This window comes from Pan troglodytes, chromosome 1, assembly GCF_028858775.2.
Source record: "Pan troglodytes isolate AG18354 chromosome 1, NHGRI_mPanTro3-v2.0_pri, whole genome shotgun sequence".
In the NCBI taxonomy this organism is placed as follows: Eukaryota; Metazoa; Chordata; class Mammalia; order Primates; family Hominidae; genus Pan; species Pan troglodytes.
In genome coordinates, this window is record NC_072398.2 from 202,710,837 (window position 1) to 202,735,000 (window position 24,164).

General features: G+C 49.7%; 1 protein-coding gene across 1 annotated transcript in view; it reads right to left on the minus strand.

Moving 5' to 3' along the window:
• Positions 1 to 1,513: 1,513 nt before the first annotated feature.
• The window catches only part of SESN2 (sestrin 2), a 23,060-nt gene continuing 409 nt past the window's right edge, over positions 1,514 to 24,164 (minus strand). The window contains exons 1-10 of the mRNA XM_016957397.4: positions 24,083 to 24,164; positions 14,758 to 14,823; positions 12,136 to 12,333; positions 11,540 to 11,722; positions 11,213 to 11,425; positions 10,496 to 10,646; positions 9,847 to 9,965; positions 8,987 to 9,177; positions 4,764 to 4,908; positions 1,514 to 3,284 (exon numbers count right to left, since the gene is read on the minus strand). The exon at positions 24,083 to 24,164 is cut by the window's right edge and continues 409 nt beyond it. Coding sequence (XP_016812886.3) covers positions 3,198 to 3,284; positions 4,764 to 4,908; positions 8,987 to 9,177; positions 9,847 to 9,965; positions 10,496 to 10,646; positions 11,213 to 11,425; positions 11,540 to 11,722; positions 12,136 to 12,333; positions 14,758 to 14,823; positions 24,083 to 24,164 — 1,435 coding nt within the window. The 3' untranslated portion in view covers positions 1,514 to 3,197. The remainder of the gene's footprint in view (positions 3,285 to 4,763; positions 4,909 to 8,986; positions 9,178 to 9,846; positions 9,966 to 10,495; positions 10,647 to 11,212; positions 11,426 to 11,539; positions 11,723 to 12,135; positions 12,334 to 14,757; positions 14,824 to 24,082) is intronic.

The window sequence follows — 24,164 nt, forward strand, 5'->3', positions numbered from 1 at the left end:
ACATTAAATGTCAAAGCTGGAATTTGAATTTGGGTCTGTCTGTTAAATTGGTGTTCCCCAGATTCTCATTTGAGGTTCCATTTCCACATCTATAGAATGGGAACAGACCCTTTCCTCACACGGTTGTTGTGAAGATTGGGAGATTAAATTTGAAAACATTTGGCAACAGTCACACTCAATGCATGCCACATAGGCTGGGCGCAGTGGCTCATGCCTGTAATCCCAGCACTTTGGGAGGCTGAGGCAGGTGGATCACTTGAGCTCAGGAGTTCCAGACCAGCTTGGCCAACATGGTGAAACCCTGTCTCTACTAAAAATACCAAAATTGGCCGGGCGTGGTGGTATGTGCCTGTAATCCCAGCTACTAGGAAGGCTGAGGTGGGAGAATTGCTAGAACCTGGGAGGTGGAGGTTGCAGTTGAGCCGAGATTGTGGCACTGCACTCCAGCCTGGGTGACAGAGCGAGACTCCATCTCAAACACCCAATGCATGCCAACTGGAAAAGAAATGGAAAACTTTTATCCCCATTTCTATGGCTGAGGAAACTTGAGGCACAGGGAAATTAATCAATCTCCCCAGCGATACAGTGAGTGGCTCAATCAGAACCAGAATCCAGGTTTTGTACTCCAAGTGTGATTCACTTTCTCCCACACCCTCTCAAATGACTCTAGAGGAAGGGGAAGTGTATAGGAATCCTGCGAAAATGAAGATACCTCAAGGGGAAGGGGAACACAAAGTCCACTAGGGGAGGCTGCCTGGAAGAGACCTAGTGTTCTGACAGCGGTATTTAGAGGAAGTAGGAAGCCCACGGGAGTGGTCTTAGCTCTTATATGATGTGGTTTTCCTGGTAAGCTAACTAGTTCCTGGTACCCAGAGAAGTTAAGAAGCTTGACCAACGTCACACAGCCATAAACGGCACTGGCACAGCTTGGGGGTTGCACCTAACTCTTTGTTCCTGGCATTGTCTCCTTGGTGCTGGAGGGGGTAGGATGAGAAGCAGGTAATCATAATGTGGTGGGGTTGGGGACACAAGGAGGTCCTTCCAGATTCAAACAGCCTCTTTGTCACAGGGGAAGTCCAGTAGTGGGCAAAACAGCAAGGTAAAATGTCAAGGCCCCAGGGTCAAGCAGAGCAGGGGGGAATCCTGGCTCCCCCACCGATTAGCCATGTGGCCTCAACGACGTCAGTTCACCTGTCTCAATTCTCCTACAGGATTGCTGCAAATTCAGAGGAATGGTCTCCAAGTACCCAGCCCATGGCCAGGCTTAGAAAAATACCATGGTCATTATTACTCCACAGTGCCAGGGCAGCCGCAGAAGGGTGACAGGACTGGATGTCCAAGGGACAAGTAGACTTTCAGTGCCAACAGTCCCAACCTACAATCACTGGGCACAAGTTCTCGGCAGGGCACGGGCTATCAGGTCAGGCCTATGATGCAATCGCAGCTCTCTGCCTATGCTACAAGGTGAACCATGACCTTCAGGAAATTGAAAAAACAGCCCATAAAAAGGGAGTATGAAACAAAACCTCAGCGAACGTTTATTTCTCATCATATGGAACTGGTAGCAAAGCCAAAGATTTCTGCACTTGAACACTGGATACCACTCCCTACCCGCCCAGTGGACATTTACAGTCATCACATCCCCTCTAGAACCCAGATCCCCATGCCGGGGCCTCTTCTCTCCTGCACAGCTTCTTGCAGGGAGGGCTTTCAGGCCTGAAGGGGGTGCCGGTTGCTTCTCCGCGCCTGCACGGGTATTTAATGTGGCACACTGGCCAGGCTCCTCTCCTGCCCCGCCCAGCAGCAGCACGGCCCTTGCCTTTCTTCAGTGCCCTCCAAACTGGTCAGAGAGGAGGCAGAGACTGCTAGAAGAAGGGCAAGAGAGTCGTAATTCACAGTCATTTGCTACAGAAAGTGCCTGGAATCGGTCCTTGGCTGCTTCTGCCTGGAAGCAACCCACTTAAGCCCCAGGAGAGGGGACAGATGAGATACTGGGATGGGGGTGGGAGTCCTCAGAAGGCACCCAGGAGACACTGGCTGCAGAAGTGGGGTCCCTGATCTTGCAAGAAAATCCGCTTGCTGTTGGCAGGTTGGCCTGAGAATCCCAGGGGCAGCTTCAGACATTGTGGGGACTCAGACCCACCCTCTCAGTCTGCAGCTGTGGCAGTCAGAGGTTTGGCAATGTAGCCATGGTCACCTGGCCATGGCCCAGGGGCAGGGTCCAAACAAGAACCCTGGTGCCTCCCGCCCCTCCTGCTGAGCCATGGTGCCACCTAAGCCACCTAGAAAGGCTCAACTTTTTGGCAGACATCTGCGGCAGGGCCACTGGAGGCAGGAGAGTGGGGTGCTGGCCTCTGCGAGGCAGGTGCAGCTCTGGGAGAACAGAATTCTCCCTCTCCTCCTCCTCTCACACACTGTGGCTCCAGGTTGGAACCTCAAGCATAAAGGACCAAAATAAAGAGGATTTATAATCTAATACTCCCTCCTCTTCAGAAGGCAATGTGACCAGCAAAGGCTCAAACTCTCTAGAGATAATCTGCTTTTTTTTTATGTACTTGGCCTCTCTCCTGACGCCTCACACCATTAAGCATGGAGAAAAGGAAAAAAGGGCAAAGGAAGTCAAAAAACTGAACTAGGATTCGGGCAACAGCCTCAGGCTGCCCAACAGAACAGGCTTTTAGGGAACTGGACACACAGACCAGCTGTGACCCTGACTTTCACATTGATGGGTGAATGGCAAGTAGGAGGTAATGAAATCTGGAAATGACAGGGGAGAGAAGGCAAAGCTGCCTGGAGTGTCAGTCCCAGAGGCATTTGCCCCTCTCCCCCCGGGGCCAGCCAGGGACTTCCCAGTTCAGGAAGGCCACAACACTTGTGGCACATTAAGTCCGAGCTTGGCCCGGCTTCTTTCCTGTGCCCTCTGCCTCTGTGGGCAGGGGAAGGAGGAAGGGTGTGGTCCCTTAGGATCTCCTAGTGCTCTTCCAGCTCCCAGGAGCAGGGCTGAGATCCCAGAGTCAGTGCAATGAACTGTCCATTCCAGTGAGGAAAAGGGAGGGTGTGGCTTCGGGACTGCACATCACACACAAGCCCACTCCAGCGTGGGGAGGGTGGGCACGGGACACAAAAGGGTCTGGGGCTGTCTCCAGACAGAGAAGTCCTTGTGGGGAGCTGAACCGGGCCCAGGTCCTGCTCAGGAGTCAGGTCATGTAGCGGGTGATGGCACGAAGGGCGTACAGCAGAGCGGCTTGCATGCGCGCCTCCAGGAGCAGCAAGTTCACATGGACCTGGGGCACAGAGGAAGGCATGTTGGCAACTGATGTCACTCCTCACCCCCCACACCCCTCCCAGACTGCCTCGATCCCTGACCCACTTACCTCACCATTTCCTTTCCTACAGAGCTGCCCCAGCATCTGCTAAGGCTCTGAGCAGTTTAGTACAAGGACAAGCACATTCATTCCTATCATGACTAAGCTCTGTATTCCTTAAAGCTAAAACGGCCGGGTGCGGTGGCTCACGCCTGTAATCTCAACACTTTGGGAGGCCAAGGCGAGTGGATCAGGAGGTCAGGAGTTCGAGACCAGCCTGGCCAACATAGTGAAACCCCATCTCTACTAAAAATACAAAAAGTTAGCTGGGCATGGTGGTGGATGCCTGTAATCCCAGCTACTTGGAAAGGTGAGGCAGGAGAATTGCTTGAACCCGGGAGACAGAGGTTGCAGAGGTTTATGTACATTTTTTTTATTTTATCTTCCCAGCAACCTTGAAATACAGCAGTATTTATTCCCATTATAAAAATAAAATCCCAGCTACTTGGGAGGCTGAGGCGAGAGGATCACTTGAGTCCAGAAGTTCAAATACAGCCTGGACAATATAGTGTGACCCCATCACGAAAACAAAAAACTTTGAGAGGCTGAGGCAGGAGGATCATTTGAACTCAGGAGGTTGAGACCAGGATGGACAACACAGTGAGACCTTATCTCTAAGAATTTAAAAAATCAGGTGGTGTGTACCTCAGGCCCTCTGGGGGCTGAGTTGGGAGGACACTTGAGCCTAGGAAGTGGAGGCTGCAGTGAGCCGAAATCACACCGCTGCACTCCAGCCTGGGCAACAGAGCAAGACTCTGTCTCAAAAAAAAAAACAGGATAAAAAGCTCAGAGAGGCCAGGCACGATGACTCACACCTGTAATCTCAGCACTTTGGAAGTCCGAGACAGGTGGATCACAAGGTCAGGAGATCAAGATCATCCTGGCTAACACAGTGAAACCCCATCTCTACTAAAAATACAAAAAATTAGCCGGGGATGGTGGCACACACCTGTAGTCCCAGCTACTCAGGAGGCTAAGGCAGGAGAATCGCTTGAACTTGGGAGGTGGAAGTTGCAGTGAGCCAAGATCGTGCCACTGCACTCCAGCCTGGGCAACAAAGGGAGACTCATCTCAAAAAAAAAAAAAAAAAAAACCTCAGCGAGATAATGTGACTTGCCGAAAGTCACACTGCTATCAAGAGATAGTGTTATGATTTGAACCCAGGTCCACCAAGCTACCACTAATGTGAAGCAGGCACCCTCATTCCCATTTTACAGGTGAGTAAACAGACTCTGAAATCACACAGTGGAATAGGACTTCAATCCAGAGGAATAGGCCCAGGTGTCCCACCTAGCAGGACAGACTCAGTCTGGGGACTCTCACTGGGTCCTAACCCCTTGCCCTCTCCACTGGCTTGGCCTGTCTACTTCCATCCTGCCCTGCCTGTATAGGTCATACCTTCTCTGAGTGGCGGAAGTGCCTCCAGAAGAGGTTGTACATTCTTCGGGTGGTCTTCTCTGGGTAGCAGGCCACTGTCTTGATATAGACCTTGAGGTTCCGCTCCAGGAGCTGGTTCACCTCCCCATAATCATAGTCATCATATCTGGATGGAAAGGTCCCAGCAGCATTACTCATGCTTTCTTCCCAGAGGCAGCTCCCTCCCCCCAACCCCACCCTACAGAGGGAAGAACAGAGTGTTGAGAAAAATCAGAAGGTAGAAGCAACAGAAACCTAGTTCCTCTTGGAGAAACAGCTGATATCGTGTATGACAGGCCACCACATTGGCAGGGGACCACGTCAAGGAATGCAGAGAATAAGCATGCTGTATTGAATACCAACTATGTGCCATGTGGAATCCTCAAAACTACTCTACACTATTGTGTACATGATTGGATGGTGTATGCAATCTGCTACATTCATCAACCCCATGTTATAGATGAGGAAACTGAGATTTAGAGAAAGGAAGTCACTTGCCCTAGTTAATACAGCAAGGAATGGTCTTTGTTTTTGTTTTTTTTTTTTCATGATCAACAAGGCAGTTTTATTTAAAGGAGCAGATATAACTTGATTTCAGAGTTGCAGAAAGCTTGGCTCACATTTTTTTACATTAATTTCAGTATGTTTTTGTTTTTCTTTTGAGACGGAGTCTCGCTCTGTTGCACAGGCTGGAGTGCAATGGCGTGATCTCGGCTCAATGCAACCTCAGCCTCCTGGGTTCAAGCAATTCTCCTGCCTCAGCCTCCTGAGTAGCTGGGATTACAGGTACATGCCACTGTGCCCGGCTAATTTTTGTATTTTTAGTAGAGATGGGGTTTCACCATGTTGGTCAGGCTGGTCTCGAACTCCTGACCTCATGATCCGCCTGCCTCAGCCTCCCAAAGTGCTGGGATTACAGGCGTGAGCCACCACGCCCAGACAGGAATGGGTTTTAAACCCAGCTCTGCCTAGCTCAGGGGCCATAACCACTACTCTGTAGTAAAGGCCATGGAAGGTAGAGGAGGAGGTCAGTGGAGGAGAAGGAAGAGGATAAGGGTAAAAAGGAGCTTGTACTCATTCTACAAATGGGCAACCTAAGCCCTGGAGAAGATGACTAACTTCTTCAAGCCAAAAAGCAAGTTGGTGATGAGTCTAGAAGCCACTTAGTCATCCCCAGTCTAGTGAGTGAGGGGAGCCAATGTCAAAACAGATCAGTGTAGAACAGAGGAATGACTGGCTGGAAACTGGAGGGCAGATTTGGAAGACAAAGAAATAGGAGCAAGAACCATGTTGGAGAGCAGAGAAGCCTGAACCTGAGGGCTGGGCGGAAACCAGCCCAACTCACATTCTAAGAAGCCTGTCCTTGGCCAGCCATGGGTTGGAAACCTACTAGTGACTAGAGTAAGAGGATGGTTCATTAAGTATAGCTCAACCCATTCAGTGAAATATGATTTACAGCTAGTAATACACAGAAACACAAACTTTCTACAAGGAGCACGTACCTTTTTTAAAATTAGGGGATAATTTTTTGGTGTTTGGTATAAACTGTTAAGTGAGAAAGGCAGGAAAAAAAATCATGTGTTCACTAAAACATGCTCATGTTTGAGTAAATGAATAAAACAACTGAAATGAGTAGGTAAGGAAATGGCAACTGATCTTGTTTTTGTAAATTATATACGCTTTGGTTACTTGTGCATAGAAAAAAAGAAAGGTGCCAGGTGTGGTGGCTCCCGCCTATAATCCCAACACTTTGGGAGGCTGAGGCGAGCGGATAGCTTGAGGTGAGGAGTTCCAGACCAGCCTGGCCAACATGGTGAAACACCATCTCTACTAAAAATGCAAAAATTAGCTGGGCATGGTGGCACCCACCTGTAGTTCCAGCTACTAAGAAGGATGAGGCAGAAGGATCACCTGAGCTCAGGAGCTGGAGGTTGCAGTGAGCTAAGATCACTCCACTCCACTCCAGCCTGGGTGACAGAGCAAGACTCTGTCTCAAAAAAAAAAAAAAAAAAAAAAAAAAAAAAAGCCAGGCGCAGTGGCTCACGCCTGTGATCCCAGCTCTTTGGGAGGCCAAGGTGGGTGGATCATGAGGTCAGGAGATCAAGACCATCCTGGCTACCAGGTTGAAACCCCGTCTCTGCTAAAAATACAAAAAACTACCTGGGCATGTTGGCATGTGCCTGTAATCCCAGGTACTCAGGAGGCTGAGGCAGGGAGAATTGCTTGAACCTGGGAGGCGGAGGTTGCAATGAGCAGAGATTGAGCCACTGCACTCCAGCCTGGGCAACAGAGCGAGACTCCGTCTCAAAAATAAAGAAATAAATAAATAAATTGAAAAAAAAAAAAAAAAGGCCGGGCACAGTGTCTCATGCCTGTAACCCCAGCACTTTGGGAGGCTGAGGCGGGCAGATCACCTGAGGTGAGAAGTTTGAGACCAGCCTGGCCAACATGGAGAAATCTCATCTCTACTAAAAATACAAAATTAGCTGGGCGTGGTGGCACATGCCGGTAATCCCAGCTACTCGGAAGGCTGAGGCGGGAGAATCCCTTGAACCGGGGAGGCGGAGGTTGCAGTGAGCTGAGATCACGCCATTGCACTCCAGCCTAGGCAACAAGATTGAAACTCTGTCTCAAAAAAAAAAAAAAAAAAAAGGAAAGAAAAAGACAGGAAGGAGATAACTGATAATAATAACAGCAGATAGTATAATGGATAATTTTTATTTTATTTTATTTTGTATTTTTTTAGTGAAGGGTCTTGCTGTGTGGCCCAGGCTGGAGTGCAGTGGTGCATTCATGGCTCACTATAGCCTTGAGCTCTTGGGCACAAGTGATCCTCCTGTCTCAGCCTCTAGAATACCTGGGACTATAGGCATGCACCACCACACTCAGCTAATTTTTATTTTTTTGTAGAGATGGGTCTTAATTATGTTGCCCAGGCTGAGGCACAAACTCCTGGCCTCACGTAATCCTCCTGCTTCAGCCTCCCAAAGTGCTGGGATTGCAGGTGTGAGCCACTGCACCCAGCCTTTATTTTCTTTTTTGTTATCTGTGTTTTTCAATTTTATTTACTTATTTTGAGATAGCGTCTTGCTCTGTTGCCCAGGCTGGAGCACAGTGGCATGATCTCAGCTCACTGCAACCTCTGCCTCCTGGGCTCAAGGGATCCTCCTGCCTCAGCTTCCTAAGTAGCTGGAACTACAGGCATCAGCCACCATGCCTGGCTAATTTTTGTTATTTTTCATAGATATGGGGTTTCACCATGTAGCTCAGGTTGGTCTCGAACTCCTGGACTCCAGTGATGCCACCACACAGGCAAATTTTTTAATTTTTTTGTAGAGATGGGGGTCTCACTATGTTGCCCAAGCTCATCTTGAACTCCTGGTCTCAAGCAATCCTTTCATATTGCCCTCCCAAAGTGCTGGGATTACAGGCATGAGCCACCGCGCCTGGCCTCTATTGTAATTTTTTTTTTGAGACAGAGTCTTGCTCTGTCACCCAGGCTGGAGTGCAGTGGCACAATCCCAGCTCACTTCAGCCTCCACCTCCCCGGTTCAAGCGATTCTCCTGCCTCAGCCTCTTGAGTAGCTGGGATTACAAATGTCTACCACCACACCCAGCTAATTTTTGTATTTTTAGTAGAACGGGGTTTCACCATGTTGGTCAGGCTGGTCTTGAACTCCTAACCTCATGATCCGCCCGCCTCGGCCTCCCAAAGTGCTGGGATTACAGGCATGAGCCACTGCGCCCGGCCTATTGTAATTTTTAACAGCTGCATAGTATTTCACTGAATAGACGTATCATTATTTAAAGTCCCCTACTGAGCATTTATGTTGTCCTTATTTATTATGGGAGAAGAATTACTACTCAGAATGGAAATACAAACATAACTCTACATATATATAGTGTGTGTGTGTGTGTGTGTGTATATGCATGTATATGTGTATATATGTGTGAGTGTGTGTGTGTGTATATATATGTACATAAATATCAAACAATAATTATCTCTGGGAGTGCAATTAAAGAGTTTCATTTACAACGTTCAAACAATGAGTACTATCATCTTTTAAAATCACAATTTGCTTTGAAAAACAGTATAGGCAAGAAGAAAGGAAAAGAAAAAAACAAAAAGAAAATGGAAACAACTGTGAACCCAGAGTGAAGACTTACAGTGCACACATGCCCCAAATGAAGGGATATGAGCTCACCTGATGCCAAAGACGCAGTGGATATAGTTCCAGATGGCCCTGCGGAGCACGGAGGTGTCCACACCACTGTGCATGGCGATGGTATTGTAGGTGAGGCTATAGGCTGCCTGGAACTTCTCATCCAGCAGCTGCCCACCCTCAGGGTAGAGCCGCTGGATCAGCGAGTAGCCATGGTCTTCCCAGGTATAATCCTTAGGTAGGTGGGAAGGGATTGGTGAGTCTTTGGAGCCCAAGACCAGCCAGAGAGACCCCCATCCTCTGGACCTGGGATCTCCATGATTCTCCTTCCTGGTGCCATAAACCTAACGTGCTGCTTGCTCTGGGCCTGAGAGGTCAAGGAAGGTACACTTTGGTGATGACCTTCTCCTTATGATCACCAACCCCTGAGCTTACGGTATAGATGGGTCCCTTAAGGATTCACAGGGATCCCACTGCCCTCGTGGAATCTTGAGGGAAATAACGTACCCAACTCTGTTTGTTTTTGTTTTTTGAGACAGGGTCTTGCTGTCACCCAGGCTGGAGCGCAGTAGCGCAATCACAGCTCACTGCAGCCTTGATCTCCCAGCTCAAGTGATCCTCCCACCTCAGCCATTCAAGTAGCTGGGACTACAGGCATGCGCCACCTTCCAGTTAATTTTTTAAATGTTTTTGTAGAGACAGGGTTTCGCCATGTTGCCCAGGCTAGTCTCAAGCTCCTGGGCTCAAGGAATCCTCCCACCTTGGCTTCCCAAAGTGCTGGGATTACAGGTGTGAGCTACCATGCCCAGCTGGGTACCTAACTCTGTAACTACTCAAACTATCCACCCACTGCTTGTTCGTAAATGTGGAGCAATGGCCAAGACTAGTAGAGAGAGCCCTACCTGGGCCCGGAAGGTAGGGGGTGCCTGAGCCCCTCTCCGAGTGAAGTCCTCATATCCGAAAGTAGGGTCTTCCACAAAGCACAGCATGTCTGGGTGTGGAGAGGGCTCCAGGATATCAGCTGAGGACCAGAAAGAGGTCATAGTGAGGCTGAGGCATGGGGCATGCAGGGGTCCACTCCTGATTAATCACCAAAAGGGGGAGGGGAAGGCAGAATAGAGGGCCAAAAAAAGCCCCTTGCTATAGTGAGTGGGGCAAGATTTCAGCTGGAGCCAGGCCTTGGGGAGGGGGTGGATCAGGCCCATGGACCCATGAAGCGAGGCCCCTGGTAACAACAATAGTGGCAGTTATTTATGGAGCGGTTCCCCCTGGGCCAGGCTCTGTGCTAAGATCTTTGCTTCTACTGCCCCACTAACCCCACACAGCAATCCTGAAGCCCTGAGCTAGGAAGTGACTCATCAGTGGTCCACAGCCGGAAAGGCTAGCAGTCCAGGATTCAAAGCCAGGTCTGAGCCCAAGGCCCATGCTCAGAACCTCTTGGACGGGAGGTTGAGAAGTGGCTGCCTCTGGAATGCAGGAGGTGGCTCCTCCTCACCAGAGATAGCCTAAGAAGGAGCAGCCACGGGAGCCTGGATGCCTGTGACCCTGTACCTGAGGGGGTCACCAGCAGGCTCTCCGACTTCTCCAGCTCAAAGCGGCTCTCCATCTCCTCCTGGGACGTCCCCTCATCCCGCAGCAGGCTCTCCTGCAGCTGCTGCATGCGCTCCATCAGCGCCTCCACGTCGCGGGCAGACTCAAAGCCCTGCAGGAGAGGCCCCGTGGTGACCAGCTACTCCTCCTCCTTCAGCCTCTGGGAAGCTCCACTCATCCTTCCCACAGGCCAGGCCTTCCTAATGCTCACAAAGGCCCAGGGCATCCTCTGCGCCAGCCACTGTGCTGGACAGCACATGGGGTCTGTGCTTCCTAAAGTGATGTTTACAAAGCTACAGAATAGACACATCTTCCCTGAGCAGGAATTTTTAAAGTATCTGTATTTTTGTATTGAAACATACAAGGCCACATTACAGAGTAAAAGGTAAACTTTGTAGTTTTAAAGTGCTAAAACCAACAGCCTTTGAGCCTATGGCTTATACACAGTGTCAGTCACATGGCATTTCATTTAACCCTCACAGCCCAGTGTGAGTAGAGGGTCTTTATCTCCCCATTTCACAGATGAGGAAACTAAGCTTCAAAGTCAAATAACTTTTCTATGGTCTCTCATAGCAGCAGGTAGTGCAGGTACCAGAGATTGGGAAGCAGTAGCTTCTACCCAAGGACCAGAGGTCATGCCCGCTTCCTCCCCGATCAAGACCCAGGCCCGTGACTTACCCCAGAGTTGTTCAACGGGTCCCTGCTTGGGGGGCTGCTCTGTTCACTAGGGGGTGTAGGTGCCTGGGGGGCAGGGCTGCCATCTGCATCCCCCTCAGGGAGGATGCCACAGCCAAACACGAAGGAGGAGAGCGAGTGGCAGTGGGTGAGCAGGACCAGAGCCTGAATGAGCTCGGCCAGGGACCAGGTGTGCTCGCCGGTCTTCAGCAAGGCCTGGAAGGGACAAGGGGGGAGGTCAGAGCTGCTCAGTGCCTGCCCTGGGTTACCCACCAGGCACTAGCCAGGCTTCTGTGCTCCCTCAGACACCCGCCTCTCTGCCCCCTGCACCTGGATGTGTTCCTTGGTGATGAGCCATGGCCGATGCGCCAGCAACTTGTTGATCTCGCTGAGTTTGCGCAGCTTCTCGGGGGCCCGGTGGAGGCCCAGTAGCCACTCAGGGTCACCACCAGTCTGCAGAAACTCGGCCATGTGGGAGCCTACCAGGTAAGAACACTGATGGCGGGCGGCAGCCTGTGGAGGTAGTGGACACAGCCTGAGTCACCCTCCTCCTTTTGTGCCTGGCCCAGGGTGGGTACCCCATCAGGGGAGAGGTTGTAGGGCTCACTGTTCCCCAAGAGGCAGGAAATCTAAGTTCTAAGTAACCCCAGCTCTGCCACCAGCTTGCAGGCCACCTGATTCCTTTTTGCACCTCAGTTTGCCAATCTGTATGTAACACAAGCACTAACGATGCCTTTCTTCAAAACCTAAAATTTTCCTTCCAAGAAAAAATAAAAACAAAAAACCCAAAACTCTACAGTTAGATAAAGCCAGGGCTTTCCCTGCTTGTCTATGGAAATCAGCTCACAAAGCTCCCAGAAAAGAGATCAAAGGACAGAACCCCCCACAAAGCCACCTCTCCAAGTGTCAGGCCCAGAGAGGCTCACCATGATGGCAATGTAGTGGCGCCAGGAGCTGGCCAAGGGACCATCCGTGTGCAGCAGCAGGTAGTGCAGGCGCCAGAAGCTGGTAAAGTAGTCAGGGTGCAGGCCCATCACCACTGCCAGGTTGTCTACTCGCCCAGAGGACATCAGTGCCTCCAGCCCCAGGTGTTGCTCGAGGCTCTCAGCCCCCTCCCGAAGGACCTGCCAACCAAAGGGGAGGAGAGCATGGGTTTCCCTCCTGCCCCACTCATCAAAGAGACCAATGTATTCTTCCAGTGAGTTTTTAATGGCAAGAAACTAAAAACCACCACCGTGTCCAAAAAGAAAGAATGGGGAGGATCACATATTTTAATAAGTGATTCAACGAATACTTATTAGGTACCTTATATAATAATGGCCAGTACTTACACATACAATGCTATGTGCCAAGCACTGTTCAAGCATGCATATTTTAACTTATTTAACTCTCACAACAACTATAAAACTGGAGTTCTGTTTCTCCACTTTTAGGTAGGAAAAATCAGGCACAGAGAGTAAAAGTACAGTTTCTCCTCCCTTCATGGAGTGTCTATTCTAACACTGCAAATGCATATAACCATGGGGGCGGGTGCAAAATAGTTCACATTTCCTGAGTGCTGTCTCCATGCCATCCCTGAGCTTACAGTTTTCTCTGTGTGATTTCATGGGATCTAGCCAATAAGCCTGTGAGGTGAATACTATTATTTCCCCCACTTTGCCAGATGAGGAAACCAGGAAGTTTTCTTCCTTGCTCAAAGTCACAGATCTGATAAATAACAGAAGCAGATTCAAATCCAGATCAACTCCAAAGCCTATTTCTTTCTTTTAAACTTTTTTAAAATACAGACGGGGTCCCACTATGTTGTCCAGGCTGGTCTCGAACTCCTGGGCTCAAGTGATCCCCAAACCTTGGCCTCCCAAAGTGCTGGGATTACAGGCGTGAGCTACTATGCCTGGCTGCCTGTTTCTTTTCTTTATTATAAAAGAGTGGGCTGGGCACGGTGGCTCACACGTGTAATCCCAGCACATTGGGAGGCAGAGATGGGCAGATCACCTAAGGTCCGGAGTTTGAGACCAGCCTGACCAACATGGAGAAACCCCATCTCTGCTAATACAAAATTAGCTGGGCGTGGTGGCTCATGCCTGTAATCCCAGCTACTCGGGAGGCTTGAGGCAGGAGAATTGCTTGAACCTGGGAGGCAGAGGTTGCGGTGAGCCAAGATCGTGCCATTGCACTCCAGCCTGGGCAACAAGAACAAAACTTCGTCTCAAAAAAAAAAAAAAAAAAAAAGGTGGTCATTTATAAATGAAAAAATAAAAGACAAGAACAATACTTGAGCTTAGAATTCTGGGTCACAGACATAAATAATCGGCAAGTGGTTGTTCGCCTTATATTTACAAAGGAGTAGAGGAACAAGGGGTTTAGAAGGAGGGTAAATGTGTGTTAGCTCATTAACCACTCGCCCTACACATTTAGGAAAAGCCAAGAGAGGAAACAAATTTTTTTTTTTTTTGAGACGGAGTCTCACTCTGTCACGCAAGCTGGAGTGCAGTGGCGCGATCTTGGCTCACTGCAAGCTCCGCCTCCCAGGTTCATGCCATTCTCCTGCCTCAGCCTCCAGAATAGCTGGGATTACAGGCACCCGCCACCACGCCTGGCTAATTTTTTGTATTTTTAGTAGAGACGGGGTTTCACCGTGTTAGCCAGGATGGTCTCGATCTCCTGACCTCGTGATCCGCCCGCCTCGGCCTCCCAAAGTGCTGGGATTACAGGCGTGAGCCACTGCGCCCGGCAAAACAAAAAATTTGTTCTTGTTCACTGATGGCCAAATAAAATGAAGAAACTAGTTTTACATTTTTCTGCATGTTTTGAAGGTATCTCCACTATCCCAACACACTAGAATGTAAGCTCCATAATGGCAAATATTTTTGTCTGTCTTGTTCACTGCTATATCCCAAGCAACCAGAACAGTGCCTGACATAGATTAATCATTTAATAGATATGTTAAGTAAATGAATGAATGAACTGACTCAGTAGATGAAAGATGTCTTTCTTGTATTAAGTGAAAAACAAAACAAAAAAACACGTTGTAAACTATGACCTTGGTTCTGTACTGAAAGTAAGTATTGGCTTGAAAAAAGCACAGTAAACAGTGGCAAATGGTTAACAGTGATGATCTCTGCAGGGTGCAGGAGGATACAAGAGATCAGAGCTTTCTGAAACAATGGAAATTTTTAAAATAATAAACATATATTACTTTTAAAACAGAAAAGAGCGTGTAATATATGTACGGTCATGGATGAGATAGATAGTTCTATCTTCTTAAGGGAAAGCAGGCACTGATCAAAAGTTTGAGCATGAAAAAAAAAAAAGTTTGGCCACTACCTGGCTATTAGCACTTGATTTCTTTGAGCCTGTTTCACCCCAGTAAAATGGAGTTGATAGTGCCTGCTTCACAAAGCCGTCTTGTGAATTAAATGAATCAGAAATCAGAAAGGAATAGCTTAAAAGCTGCAATTTAAAGAACAGGAAAAGATGCCTGCCCACCAATGTGCCATGTCCTTTCTTCCCAGGGACCAAAGATCCCTAACCCCTTCCAAGCTTACCTCCTCCACGGGGATGAAGGCGCTGGGCCCTCGAGGGCCTCGCCGAGCCCGGCTCTCCCTCTGCTCCTGGGAGGAAACATATGAGGTTAGTCCGTGGTAGAAGGGAGAATAAAGAGGATTATTACCTATCCAGCCTCTTCCTCCTATCCAAGGGGCTACACTGAAGTGTTAAACCCACCTTTCTAGCATACTTTGGATGGTGGAGCCAGATGGGAGATATACACATGTTTGGAAGGGTAATCAAGAAAGAGGGCTCACTCCAGGCTGAGTTCTTCAGGAACTGGGTTGGGACCCAAGAATCCCAGCAATGCGGGATGGGAGGGTCCTGGAAAAGGAACTATATAGCCACCATGCTGCACATCTCCAGGAGGCCACCTTCTTAGTGGTCCCAGAGAACTTATACAAGAACACAACACAGTTTGCACCCTGAAGCCAGGTAACCAAGTACCCCAGATGCTCCAGAAGCAGCTTCAATTTCTCTCACATGTTCGTTCCTTCCTTCCTTCCTTTTCTTCCTCCTCCTCCTCCTTCTTCCTTCCTTCCTTCTTCTTCCTTCTTTTTCTTCTTTTTTTTTTTGAGACGGAGTATCGCTCTTGCTGCCCAGGCTGGAGTGCAATGGCGCGATCTTGGCTCATTGCAACCTCCGCCTCCTGGGTTCAAGCGATTCTCCTGCCTCAGCCTCCCGAGTAGCTGGGATTACAGGCATGCACAACCACGCTCACCTAATTTTATATTTTTAGTAGAAACCGGGTTTCTCCATGTTGGCCAGGCTGGTCTTGAATCCCCAACCTCAGGTGATCCGCCCACCTCAGCCTCCCAAAGTGCTGGGATTACTGGAATGAGCCACCGCGCCTGGCCTCTTCTTCTTTAGTGGTGCAGTCATAGCTCACTATAGCCTCAAACTGCTGGGCTCAATGGATCCTCCTGCCTTGGCCTCCCAAAGCACTGGGATTACAGATGGGAGTCACCATGCCTGGCTGCTTATCTGTCCTCCCACCACCACCACCTCATTAACTACCACCCCCTCTTGTCTGGACCACTACTCACAACCTCGCCAGTTGTCCCCCGGCCTCCTTAGCCCTGGCCTCTCCTATCCATCCTCTACCCAGTAGCCACATTAACTTTCTGAATATAAATCCGATCAACTGGCTTAAAACCCTACCTCCCCCTCCCATGGGCTTCCAGATACAACTGGCCCAGTCCCAGTGGTCACTCCTTTTGCAAAGCTAAACCACAATGTCTAGGAACCTTTTTCTGGCCCTCACCTATGACCCCAAAATTCCCAGGGCTTTTGCTTCTAAAAACACTGTCATCAAATTGTCTGTTTTGTTTCCCTGACACCAGATCACATTTAGTGGAGAGCAGCGCCAGGTCATTCATACTAGTCTGTGAATGAAGACAGAGAAAGCAGAAAGGCACGGAGGGAATCTGAGCAGGGTGTACAAGGCTGATGGGAGCAACTGTTTTGACCTGTTATATGCTGCAGCCTCTTTAGAAACCACTAATATCAGGTACTCACTACATCTGCTTCTCCTAGTCCTAGAGATGGGGTTCAGGAAGGATGCTCTACTTATTAATTTATTTTGTTAATCCGAGAGTGGAGGTGGCTCTCAGCACTGGTCTTGTTTACAGTTTACCCAAATCAGAGCCATGCTCTCACTGGACAGGGATAGGAGGTGCCCAGTTCTCCCCTTCCCATTAAGATCCAGACTTAGTACCAGCCCTCAGGTATCCGGGAACTAAAAACTATAATTGAACCTTCCTTCTCAGATGGCCAAAAGCCCACTGAGGAGGCAGAGCTCTGGGACTCCAGAAGACTACAAAGTCTCTGGGGTAGGTACCAATTCTGCAACTAACTTGCTATGTGGCTCTGGGAAAGTTAAAGGCCTAAACTCTCTAGGCCTTAATCCTGGTAGGTAAAGTAGCCCAGCTACCTTCAAAAAGGGAGTTGAGCTGACCGTGCAGGCCCCTTTCAGCCCACACTTCTGGGAACCTCCGGGCCAGGCTGGTCCAAGTTCAGCGTAGTAACCACCACAATCCCTGAGCACTCCCCTTTGGAGCTTCCCTCCCCCTCACCAAAGACAAAGCCCAACAGCTCTGTATAGGAGATAAGGATTGCTGACTCCACAAACTGGGCCTCCACCTCAGGGGACCTGAGGACAGAATAGCAAGCCACAGCAGGGTAGGGTGGAGCAAAACTGGGGGAGGCAGAGACGGCCCATCAGGGGTTCTAGGGAAGGGTAGGAATAGCCTTGGGAATCCCAACTCACTCCAAAATCTGACCCAGGAATTGTCAAAAGAAGGAGCTCTAAGTCATGGGTCTGGATCCATCAACATTTTCAGCAATAACAACAACAACAACAATATACAATGCAGTTAAAAGACAGGGGCCCTTGGCTGGCACAGCAGCTCATCCCAGCACGTTGGGACACTGAGGCAAGAGGATCGCTTGAGGCCAGGAATTGGAGACCAGCCTGGGCAACATAGTGAGACCCCTGCCTCCACAAACAGTAAATTAGCTGGGCATGGTAGCACACAACCTGTAGTCCCAGCTACTCAGGAGGCTGAGGCAGGAGGACTGCCTGAGCCCAGGAGTTTGAGGTTACAGCAAGCTATGATCGCACCACGGCATTCCAGCCTGAGCAACAGGGCAAGACCCTGTCTCAAAAAAAAAAAAAAAAAAAAAAAAAAAAGATGGGGCTCTTGACACAAATTGCATGAGCTCAAATGACAGCTCCACCACCTGCTATCCCTTAGCTTTATGAGCCTCAGTTTCTTTACCAAATAATGGGGATAGCAGTAACTACTTCCACTGGCCAGTGATGAGGATTTCATGAGATAACACTGTGTAGCTTACCTCATACCTCCATAACAATAAGCACTTAATAAAAAGTCAGGTATCATTAACCTCCTTGCTGTATCAAACAAGGGCTTCTCAACCCAAGTGGTACATTAGAATCCTTTGAGAAGCTTTACAAAAATAACAATGCCAAGGTCCCACCTCCCGCAATTCTAATTTAGTTGTCTGGGGTGGGGCCCCAGCATAACAGCCAGGGTGAGGACCATTGTTTACACCATTTATTGATCACTTTCTCAAGTATAAGGCACTATGCTAAGTGCTTTCTAGGTGGAAACAGAATTAATTTGTTCACTCAACAAATATTTTTGATGGCTATACTGCAAGCAGCAAGAATACAGCAGTGAAAAGACAAAGCCCTCGGCCTTCATATAATTCAGAATCTGATAAACAGGATTTCAAAGCACAGATTCTATAAAGTGAGTGAAATAAACCAGTAACTGTATGATGGGGAGGGAGAGTGTGCAATATTTTAGTGTAGACAGGAGAAGCCATTGAGGAGGTGGTCTTTGAGCTGTTATCTAAATGATGAGAAGACAGCAAGGCCTGTAAAGCTCTAGGGGGCCTAAGTGGGGTGGTTCACACCTGTAACCCCGGTACTTTGGAAGGCTTGGTGGTGGAGCATCACCTGAGGCTAGGAATTTGAGAACAGTCTGGACAACACAGCAGGACACCCTCTCTTAAAAAACAAACAGGCCGGGTGCAGTGGCTCATGTCTGAAATCCCAGCACTTTGAGAGGCCGAGGCGGGCGGATCACCAGAGGTTGGGAGTTCGAGACCAGCCTGACTAACATGGAGAAACCCCGTCTCTACTAAAAATACAAAAAATTAGCCAGGCATGGTGGTGCATGCCTGTAGTCCCAGCTACTTGGGGGGCTGAGGCAGGAGAATTGCTTGAACCCAGGAGGTGGAGGTTGTGGTGAGCCGAGATCGCACCATTGCACTCCAGCCTGGGCAACAAGAGCGAAACTCTGTCTCAAAACAAACAAACACACACCCCAAAAACTAGGGGGACCAGCATTCCAGCCAGAGGGAACAGCGAGTATAAAGCCCTGAAGGCAAAACCAAGTAGATTTGAATCCATGGCTCCAATACTCTGAATGCTTCCCCGATCCTGACAGAGGAAGCAGGCAGGGCAGCATACCACTGCCAAGAAATGACCCCTCCAAGTCAGCCCTCCCTGCCCAATTCCCTGGACTGGGGAGTCAGTAATAACAATGGTACATAACAAGGCTGGTTACCACTGGCTAAGCATTAATTTCACATGCACTACCTGGACTTTAGGGCAGAAGCTACTACTAGGGCTTCCATTTTACAGATGAGGAACAAGGCTCAGAGAGGTCAACTCACTTCTGGCTACTCAGGCAGGAAGGCAGTAGCAGGGCTGGGATACAACCCAGGTTTCTGCAAGTGCAGAAATGATTCCCCATTCTCTAAACTTCTCAAGGTCTCAATAGTCTCCAGGCTGCTGCATCTGGGACTCACCAAGAATGAGAAGCTCCAGTCACAGCACCTGTCACACTTGGGGGCACACACTGAATCTAGTTCTTTGTTGTTACCCCAGTGCCTAGCATAGCACAGTCCAACAGAATTTTCTGCAATGATGGAATGTTTTATATCTGTACTGTCCAAGAAATGTGAGTCTCTAGTCACTGTGGCTGAGCATTTGAAATGTGACAAATGCAACAAAAAATTTTCATTTTATTTAATTTTAATTTATCTAAATTTAAATAGCCACATGTAGTGAGGGGTTACCATATTGGATGGTACAGGTTCAGTAGACCTGATAAAGGCATGATTCCAGTTCCACGTAACAGAACAAGAAAGTGCAACACAGAGGGGTCAGGTCACCTGTCCAAAATAACAGCTAGTGTGGGACAGAGAGAGAACCAGTGTTGGGTATTTTTATAGTTTCAACTAAACAGATCACATGGGGCAACAGGAACACTAAAGTTAACCCTTTAGGTGGTCATTCAACATGAAGGTCTTCACACAAACTGTAAAAAGAGGATAATGGCCCCAGACCTGTGCCTGGCTCCTAATTTTTTCTTTTTTTTTCTTTTTTTCTTTGAGATGGAGTCTCGCTCTGTCACCCAGGCTGGAGTGCAGTTGCGTGATCTCGGCTCACTGCAACCTCCGCCTCCTGAGTTCAGGCAATTCTCCTGCCTCAGCCTCCTAAGTAGCTGGGATTATAGGCATGCCCCACCACGCCCGGCTAATTTTTGTATTTTTAGTAGAGACATAACCCACTCACCTTGGCCTCCCAAAATGCTGGGATTATGGGCGTGAGCCACCGTGCCTGGCCTTTTTTTTTTTTTTTTTTTAAATAGAGATGAGGTCTCACTGTGTTGCCAAGGCTGGTCTCAAACTCCTGGGCTCAAGTGATCTTCCCACTTCAGCCTCCCAAAGTGCTGGGATTACAGGCATGAGCCACCATGCCTGGCATGGATCCTAATTTAAGCACTTACTATATGTTAACTTTTAAATTAGCTCAGGTACTTGCACACAGGTTCCATCTAATTTTCATCTGTTTTGGGGTGGCGGCAGAGTCTCTATTTTGCACACAAGGAAAGACTAAGGGTTCAAAGGTTAGGCACCAGCTGACAAGTAGCCAATCTGAGATCTGAACCCAGGGCTGTCTGGCTTCTAAGGTCCATTCCACTTCACAATAACAGCTTTGGGAAGCGGCCCCAGCCTTGGAGAGTTGAACCCAGCTCAGTCTGGCTTCCAAGGGTTCTGTCTACTACCCATATCGGCTTCTTGGAGAAGCCCCAGACTTCATTCTCGGTTACCCTATATTATCCTTTATAGAGCCTGTAAGTCCCTGGTCTCAGCTACAGACACCTGGTTACCCACTCTGCCAGCTGGGAAGGAACAGACACTATTTCTCCTTCCCTCACCCCCAGCTGAATTCAGATATTTTCCTGGGTTTATGCCTGAGAAGACGATACGGAAATACAGCCCAAGCAGCCCAGGACCTCCAGCCTTGGAGTGGGCAGGGTGGAGGGGGTGTGAGTGAGTGGTACCATACATTTGTCTGCCCATCATGAGCTGGGAACCACGCTAAGTGCTTTACACATCTGATTGTGCCAATTCCTCCCAACCACCCAGAGGGAAACAGTTCTTATAATCCCTTCTTTGGAGACAGGTCAGAGAGGCTCAGAAAGGTCCTCTTCCAAATGGGCACAATTCAGATCTGACTCCACGGCTGGAATAGTTCACAAGGGTCAGCTAAGCCAGCAAGGGGCAACTAGTCACGAACACTTATTAGGTGCAAAGAGCAGTGCTGGGGATGAGACTTGCAGGGTATCTCCAGCAAGGGACTGTTTCACATAATTGGGACCAAAGCTCCTACAATGGAGGGACTGGAGGAGGGTGTGCAAGGGGACTTATCTAGTGGGGGAGGAAGGGCTTCCCTGAAGAAGAAATGATGTCTGAGAAAGTTTGTTTTGTTTTGTTTTTTTTGAGACCGAGTCTCACTCTGTCACCCAGGCTGGAGTACAGTGAAGCGATCTCGGCTCACTGCAACCTCTGCCTCCCAGGTTCAAGCAATTCTCCTACCTCAGCCTCCCGAGTAGCTGGGACTACAGGCGTGTGCCACCACGCAGGGTTAATTTTTTGTATTTTTAGTAGAGACGGGGTTTCACCGCATTAGCCAGAATGGTCTCGATCTCCTGACCTTGTGATCCACCTACCTTGGCCTCCCAAAGTGCTTGGATTACAGGTGCGAACCACCGTGCCCAGCCTGGTTTTTTTTTTTTTTTTTTTGAGACAGACTCTTGCTGTCACCCAGGCTGGAGTGCAGTGGCATGATCACGGTTCACTGCAACCTCCGCCTCCCAGGCTCAAGCAATCCTCCCACCTCAGCCTTCCAAGTAGCTGGCGCACACCACCACGCCTGGCTAACTTTTGTATATTTTGTAGAGACGGGGTTTCAGGCTGGTTTTGAATTCCTGGGCTCAAGCAATCCATCTGCCTTGGCCTCCCAAAGTGTTAGTATTACAGGCATGAGCCACTGCATCTGGCCGAGAAAGTTATTCCGGAGCCCAATACTACCAGTACTAGAGTGAAGCCCTTGGAACTTTCTGAAGATACACACATCTGAAGGCAATGAGCTCCTGAAAGGGAGTGTGTGGTGAAGTGACAGGGAGTTAAGGGAGCTGCACGCCTGGGTCTTCTCTTGGGCCTCGGGCACCTGACTCAAAGATCAGCACCCTGCTGTCTTCTAAGGATGCCACCACTCAAAGCAGAAACTGTCAGAAGGACCTCTTTTCTCGAGAGAGGAATACACAGAAATCTCCCAGATAGGCCAGGTGCGGTGGCTCATGCCAGTAATCTCAGCACTTTGGGAGGCCAAGGCAGGTGGATCACCTGAGGTTAGGAGTTCAAGATCAGCCTGGCCAACATGCTGAAACTGTTTCTACTGAAAATACAAAAATTAGCTGGGCATGGTGGCGCATGCCTGTAATCCCAACTACTAGGGAGGCTGAGGCAGGAGAATTGCTTGCACCTGGGAAATGGAGGTTGCAGTGACCTGAGATCGTGCCACTGCACTCCAGCCTGGGCAACAGAGCAAGACTCCATCTCAAAAAAAAAAAAAAAAAAAGAAAAAGAAACCTCCCAGATAGCAGCAGTTTTCTCCACTGAGGAAACATGGCTTCTGTGTAAAGATCCCTCCCTCAAAGCCTTTTCTCCCTAGACCAGTTCCCAGGCACTGACCCAGAGAGGGGTGTACAGTGTCTGATCTCAGGAACAGGCTCAGGCACCCCCTTGTGAGACACTCTGGAGAAAGCTGTGCATGCCATGGCCACGTTCTGATAATAGCAAGCAAGTATCACGCAGTTACTATGTTCCAGTCACAGTGCTTCAGCCTTTGCTTGTATTCTGAGTTAATTCTCCCAACAATCCCTTAGAGATACTGTAAAATCCCCATGGGAAGAAACCACAGATCAGAGAAGTGATTACTGGCTAAGCCACACACTGCAAGTTAGCAGGAGGGCTGGGACATGAACCCAGCACTCTTGCTCTCTAGTGTTCAGGTGTTCTCAATAGTAACATTATTTCCATCTTTCCAAAGAAGTCACACCGCTGAGAAGCTGCAGGAGAAGAGCCATTCCTCCACATGGCGCTCCTAAATCACGGCAGAGAAGGGTAAGCAAGCTAACAAAAACCAGGGCACAAACCATACACCGACGGAGGTAGGATCCCCAGAAACCACGTTACTAAGAGAAGAGCAGGGATTTTCTTGGGGTCATAGCACTCCACCAAATCCCAGGTCCAGAATACAACTTCCACTACACTCTAGGCCTGTAAACTAAAGCAACTAGAAGCTCCTAGTGCCGTGCAATCTCAGAAATCATAAGGCCAAAGAACAAGATATTCAGTGGGGTTAATGAAGAAAGCCTCTTTCTGAGCCCATCGTGGGCCTCAATGTTCTTCCTGTAAAATGGGGCTATAGCGTAGCTTGTATTGCTGGTTTAGTCCTGAGGACTTAGGTTAAAGGCGAAAAAAACTCAGAGCCTGGTATCTAGTAGGTGCATAATAAATGATAAGATGTCCATTATCGCTGCTGCTGGTAGTGGTGGGGGAGTGCGAACTGTCAGTCTGGTTAGGTCCAGCCTAATTCCCGGTCTCCCTGCAAAGCCCCTGCGGGCTATGCCGGGATGCGAATGCGGGGGGGGGCGGGGGGGGGGTGGAGGGGAGCGGCGCGAAGGGAGGGTGGGGGAGGAATTTCTGGAAAACAAACTTCTGGGCCTTCAGACCACTTACTTAGCAGGGCGCAGCCTAATCCGCGCTTGGCTTCGGAAGCCGCGACCGGGGTTGTCCCCTCTCCCCCCAGCTTTGGCTGCCGCCGCTGCCGCGTACCGGGCGGCCCGCCAAGCCCCCAGAGCCCCTGCGCTCTCCCTCCAAAGCAGGAGTGCGGGGGACATGGGATGAGGTCAACTTTCACTGGCCAGTCCCAGGTGCCTACGCCCCGCGCTGGGGGACAGGAGCCGGGAGACACCCCAGGAAGGGTCCTCTGCCCGCCGGCCCCCACGAAGAGGAAGAGACTCCGCGGAAGGGGGCGGGGAGGAGGAGTGGTCTGGCCGCTCCGGCCGGGATTTGCCTGGACTTGAAGACGCTCAGGAGCCCAAAGCTCGGAGAGCCTCCAGAAGGCTTCTCCCTCATTGGCCAGGAGTCCGAGGGAGCCGAGGAAGGATCCGCGGCCCTTGTGGGGGGGGCGGTGAGGCAGAGGGGGAGAGGGAGGGAGGAGGGGGAGAGGGAGAAGGAGAAGGAGGGAGAGGGGAGACAGAGGGGGGGAGGGGTGCCGAGGGCCGCGGCTGCCAGTTGATGCAACCCGGGTCCCGGGTTACGCGCTCGGCTTTCCCTCCCCGAGCCCAGGACACACCGACTCAGCTCAGGACAGCCTGAGGCTCAGACGCGGTTCGGGGTTCCAGGGAAGAGGGGCGTCGCGCGGCCGCCGCTTACCTCTCCGGGGCCCGAGTCGCCGACGCCGCCCGGGGCGAACCGCAGGTAGTCCTTGAGCTCTGCGCGGCACTCGGAGTCCGCC